Source organism: Castor canadensis, chromosome 11 (genome assembly GCF_047511655.1).
Source record: "Castor canadensis chromosome 11, mCasCan1.hap1v2, whole genome shotgun sequence".
NCBI lineage: Eukaryota > Metazoa > Chordata > Mammalia > Rodentia > Castoridae > Castor > Castor canadensis.
In genome coordinates this window covers 54,402,543-54,408,614 of record NC_133396.1, presented here as the reverse complement: position 1 = coordinate 54,408,614, position 6,072 = coordinate 54,402,543, and the positions used below count along the sequence as shown (strand labels likewise).

General features: G+C 39.2%; 1 protein-coding gene across 2 annotated transcripts in view; it reads left to right on the top strand.

Annotated features, from left to right (window-relative positions):
• Positions 1–3,055: 3,055 nt before the first annotated feature.
• The window catches only part of LOC109688888 (myosin-2), a 25,850-nt gene continuing 22,833 nt past the window's right edge, over positions 3,056–6,072 (top strand). Inside the window, exons 1-4 of one of the 2 annotated variants that reach the window (XM_074046820.1) lie at positions 3,056–3,164; positions 3,362–3,404; positions 4,788–5,011; positions 5,104–5,247. In XM_074046820.1, the coding sequence (XP_073902921.1) occupies positions 4,808–5,011; positions 5,104–5,247 (348 nt within the window). In that variant the 5' untranslated portion in view covers positions 3,056–3,164; positions 3,362–3,404; positions 4,788–4,807. The other variant, XM_074046821.1, reaches the window with a different exon arrangement.

Here is a 6,072-nt window from a genome sequence, read left to right as displayed (position 1 = left end):
AGGCAGACTGATGGATCTGGAGCATAGCCTACAACAGAGAGAAAGAAGTGACCACTGGAAAAAACAAATCTTAGGTTCTGACTCCTCTAAAGTGTCATCTCCCATCTCTTTAGTTCTCTGGTCATTCTTCTTTCAATTTTTTAATGGGATCCTCTTTAGATGAATCATCGTCTTTTATCTTTAAAACAATACTGCATACACCCAACATGAAATTGGGAAGGGACAAAAAGGTATAGTATGAAGCATTAGTCTTCACTGCACTGTTGCCAAGCATTCAGTTTCCCTCCCTGGGGATCACCAGGTAACCTAGCACCAGTTCTCTAGACCACGCTCTCATTTCTTTACAACCATCTTAATGTAACAGCTTACACAAGTTTGAATTTCTCTACAGGTCACACCACCCTTTCTCTGTCAGGGGAAATAACCAGGAAAACTATCTGGGCAAGATCTGAGCTGGATTTCAATGTACATCACACAATGATACGAAAGAGCAGAGGACATTCCATGATGGCAGTGAGGAGCTTACCTGGGGTCTGGCATACAGCAACACTCTGTAAATATTTCCTGGGTAACTGAAATAATCAATAGAACAAGCAAGTCCAATTATAGGACTAAGAAAGGAAATTAGTTGCACTGCAACAGAGAGTTAAAAATAAGAACAAATATTGGGTCCATAGTAAATATAATTGTTAGTAACAATTGCGTAAATAAAGGGTGTCAGACATAGTTTTACGTTTCTAAGCACTTTTATTAATTATTCTTCAAAAAATCCTATGAATTAGAACTTCCTTATCCTTTATATATAGCAGAAAATTGAGCCTTGGGAAGGGGTGGTAAATTTACAAGGATATCAAACTGATATGTAATCAAAAGTTAAATCCAATTTTAGTTATTGACGACAAGAATGATTAAGATAAAGACATCTGTCTGGGTTTGGTGGCTCCAGCCTGTAATCCTAGCTACTTGGAAGGTAGAGATCAGGAGGATCACAGATGTAGTCAGTCAGGACAAAAAGTTTACTAGACCCTCTCTTAACTAACAGTTGGGGATGGTGGCATGAACCTGTTATCCCCAGCTACTCAGGGAAACACAAATAGGAGGATCTTGATCCAGGCCACCCAGGCATTAATAGGGACCCTCTCTCAAAAATAACCAACACAAAAAAGACTGGCAGAGTGGCTCAAGTGGTAGACTACACTGTCCCCTGAAGTAGTTTATAGACTAAGGAATATTTAATAAAACCTAAGGAAAATGTCCACGAGTAGCAGGAATGGAACAAGAGAATATGAAAATATCGAACTGCATCGCTTACCTAGCATGCGTGAGGCCCCGGGTTTGATCCCAGCACCAAAAAAGAAAAGACAAAAAAAAAAAAATATCGAACTGGGCACTAAAAATGGTTGTTAGTGAGAAACAGCACCACAGCTCACCTTAAAGAAGGGTGTCCTGGTATCAACATGATACCAACAGCTACAACACGAAATGTTGGTATCTTCAATCTCAGAATGGCTAGATGGGCCAGGGCAGGGACAAAACTTTGAGAAGTGGGCTGCAGCTGTGAGAAGGCTGAACAGGGATTCCTCAGAGGGTAGCCTGGACAGAATTTGACAGTGTACCTTCTAATCCCCAAAGGAGGCAAGCACAATGGAGGTATTTGCTATATGCTGAATGGAACCAAGAAAGACTTCAGCAGCCAGGTGAGAGTGTGATAGACCCCTGGAGTTGCTGGAAAGCTGTTGTTCCAGGATGCCTGGGGCAGAGCATGAAGCCCAAGTGCAGCCAGCTAGAGGAAATATGTTGGAAGGGTGAGTAGTTGTCCTGGTGGATGCAGTTTGGAGTGATAGCTCCAGATAGTGGACTTTGAATATATCCTGCACTTCTGTGTGCCCTCTGACCAACTTAACAACCAGTGACTCTTTTAGCACATGGCCTTTTTTTTTTTTAATTAGGGCTTCATCACCTTTTGAAGAATTTGATATAAAAAGGAGTTCAAATAGGTTGAAACTTTACTGGCATTATCCTAGACAATTCAATTATATTTTGTTAATGAAGCAAAAAAAAAAAAAAGAGCAGCAACTTTTTCAAATATTTGAAATATTTCAAATTTTTCTCAAATATAATTTCAATGGTCGTTAAAAAAAAAACTTGGTTTTATATCTTTATCTCCTTCTTGAGCAAAGATCCCCACAAAGATAACTATTATTTCAAGTACAGATCTATTTATAAGCAAATTTTGTTTGTAGAATCTAGCTCCAGTTTCTCCTTAAAAGTTTCCAAAAGATATTAAGACGCATTCAGTATTTAACATTCTCCTTAATGTTGTAGATATTTACTCTATCACATAAAGAATGGCAAGGAAATGGAGAAGAGCAGTCTCACAAGTCATTGTATACATGGCCAAATCTCTTCTGTATTCTTGCATGCAACGCTAACACTGCCATCTTTTTCTTGGGGTGCTATGACATAAGAACATTGGGACGGATTCTCTAAACATCATCCTTTACTACTAGGAAGCATTCTTTGAATGAGGAGGGGGAGGGAATGGTGCGGTGCTACACAGAGTGCACAGCTTGGGCAAAGGCAATTGTAAAAAACTGCTTTTTTACAAGAGCCAAGAAATTCCTAGAACCACAAGCACCCTAGAAAAACAGAGAAGATTTTCTGTTTAAATTGTTGAAGGCACATAGCTTAAGTCTGCTGGGCTACAAAGAAAGGATTAACAAGTGAAAATTAAGCCTCATAAAATTAAAATAAATATTTGTATTTATTTATATCATTTAATATGTGAAATATGCAAAAGTGATGCAAGGCAATCCCCAAGGCTATGCCCAAAAAGGCCAAACAGACATTCTGAGACAAGCCAGGTATCTTGGCTGCCCTGCCACTGCCTTTATCCACCAGCCTGAATCTTTCTTTCAGATCATCTTCTCAAATTATCCATAGGAGATTTATCCACATACTCAATAAGAAAAATATTTCTAATTATATCCAACCATTCTTAAGATGAATGAGAATTATGCGGGACTGCTAGATTGCCAAGAGGTTTTTTGCCAAACAATTCCTTTTGACTTAAGAAAGAAGAGGCAGCTGCATTGTTTCCATAACTATCCATATAAAAGAGCACTGGAGTGAGGCTGACTCGTCCTGCTTTAAAAAGCTCCAAGGTAAGTGGGAGCAGGACGGGTTTTTCAAGAGGGACACTGGCCACAACTGCTGGTTCTGGTACTGCTGCCGCTGCTACCTTGCTTTTCACATCTATGACTTCTGTTGCCTTTTGCTTGTGATAGCAACTAATGCTGCAAATGAGGCTTCTTTTATTCTTTTTGGTAAACTATAAGTGCTTTGCTCTTTTCTTTTACAGAACCCTCTTATTTCCAAGATATATCTTCTTACTTGCTAACAAGGTAAGATTTGGACTAACCAATCCCTGGAGGTGAATCCCAGATCCTCTGTGATAGATTTATGTCACATAGCCTTTGAGAAAGTGCTTGTCTCAGTAAATACCTTCTAACAATGGTACTTCAGGCTGGAGAGAGAGAGAGGGGGAGGACTTTCACACCCTCCTTTATGACATTTGAAAGCAAGAGTCATTTTAAATAGAATATTATTTTGTCTCTGAAGGAAAAAAAAATCCTGCACTCAGATTCCCTTGCTAAAAAGCTCAGAGTTGGTTAAAAAAAATATATATATATATCTTACTAGAATTCATTTAGTAAATATGATCTCTAACAAATAATAAAGGAAGTACCTAGAACAATAGTTCCTTTGAATTTCTTAAAAGTCTCGAAAAAAGTCATCTATGTAATGCCAAGTGCCGTATAAAATCAAAACACAGGAATTTTTGTTACACATAATAAAGAGTACTAATTAGCCCTACTACTGTACACTGTATTTCTAAAGAGGGAGACTGAGATAGTGGATTAAAATGAGTTTCAAGTAATTTGATCATGCAATGACTGCAGTAGCATTCTGATGCTACTGGCAACCTGCAGATAACATAGAATGGAGCAACCGGGCATGTGTTCTTTAGAAGGAAATCTGGATAGCAAAGGGAGCCGTGAAGGTTGCTATGGATTTTATCCTTCATTAGTTTAACTGGTTAAATTGATTAAGTGGATTTAATATGAAAAGAAATTATGTTAGAGTTACTCTACTAAGCCCCCAACGAAAAGGAAAACGAAATTATGATCCTCTACAAACCACCTGGGGCAAATTTACCTGAACATTCAAGGGACGAAATAAAGTTATCGTATTTTACATGGCAAGACATGGAATTTTTTTGTGACATTATAGTAAAAGACATTTTATATTTAAATGGTAGCCTGAACCTTTTCAAACGACTACTTAGTCAATTTAGTTTCATTTGAAGTATCTTCACTCTATTTCAAGGGTTGCGAATTTAAAAAGGCAAATATTTTATAATCCCCACTCTAAAGATGGAGACACTGAGGCTCAAAAAGATCACTTGATCTTTTTGGCTTACCCAAGGTCACAAGCTACTTGGCAGAAGCAGTAAATCTACAATCCAGTTTCCTAATTCGAATGCTGGTTACAGAGGATGAAAGAAGATGTTGGATGTAAAGCCCCCAACAGAGTACTGGATATACAGGGATCACCTGATGTATTTTAGTTTTTGTGACATGTTTGTTTCAGTAACTAGAGCCTGGTATACAATAGACCTGTCCAGTGGAATTTCCCACTGAGCCCATAAAACACAATCAATATAAAGATCTACTGTATACCTGTCAGTGTACAGACTCTAGCATGAAATGTTTTCTCCACTTCAGGACCTCAAAGCTCAGCAGCCATGAGTTCAGACTCGGAAATGGCTGTTTTTGGGGAGGCTGCTCCTTTCCTCCGAAAATCTGAAAAGGAGCGCATTGAGGCCCAGAATAGGCCCTTTGATGCCAAGACATCTGTCTTTGTGGCGGAGCCCAAGGAATCCTTTGTCAAAGGAACTATTCAGAGCAGAGAATCAGGGAAAGTGACGGTGAAAACTGAAGCGGGAGCGGTAAGTAGAGACCCAGGAGCCTGCCACATCGCCTTGAATTTGGGGCGTTTGGTCATTTGGTTGGCATCAATGGTTATCTTCCTGTTTAACAGACCCTGACAGTGAAGGAAGACCAGGTGTTCCCCATGAACCCTCCCAAGTTTGACAAGATCGAGGACATGGCTATGATGACTCACCTGCACGAGCCTGCTGTGCTGTACAACCTGAAAGAGCGCTACGCAGCCTGGATGATCTATGTGAGTGCCCCCACCAAGGGTCTTTATCACCATCACCACGTTTGCTACCAGTGTGTGGCTTCCCCCAAGCATGAATGAGTCCCAAGACATGACCAGTTTTACTCACAAGTAGCATTACTAGTTAAAAGATTCACTACTGCAACTGTAAGGCACACCCAACAGCCACATCATCGTGGTCTTTTCATCTACAGTCAGGGATGTCTATTGTCCTTATTGGCTGGCTTGGCCACAGATCTCTTTATCAAACATTTGACCAGTTATTGCTTATTTTTCAACCACAGGCCTACATCTTCCCTTTCCTTACCCATTCCTGCTGCAGAATCAGCCCAAGGAAGATGACTGGAGACAAAGTTACACTTTAACACTTAAAAATGATTGTTTTAGGAAACAAATTTCACTCATTTTCACTTCTCCCTCAAAGAATATTTTTATATGTGTGTTCTGGCCCCTTCTACCTGGAATGCCATATCTTCTTAATGCTTTTCCAAATTCCCCAGATAGTTGTTTCTGTCCCAAATTCACACTGACCATGTTTTTCTTGAACCAGTTGTTTATATTACCACCTTCCACACTGGGAATTTATCAGAAACACATAATCTCATTTCTGTTTTATTCCTACTGCCTTGAAAGGGCTTGACATGCAATACACATTCAATAAATATTTCTGAACTGAATATATTATGTTACATTCATAGTTTTGCCTAGTCTACCTAGTGCTGGACCATGCTTATAGGTGTAATGATGTTTACGGTAAATATCCATTTTAATTGTTTGATTCCTGTCCTAGACCTGTTGTCAGAGATTTTTTAAACCTCTCTATTGAAA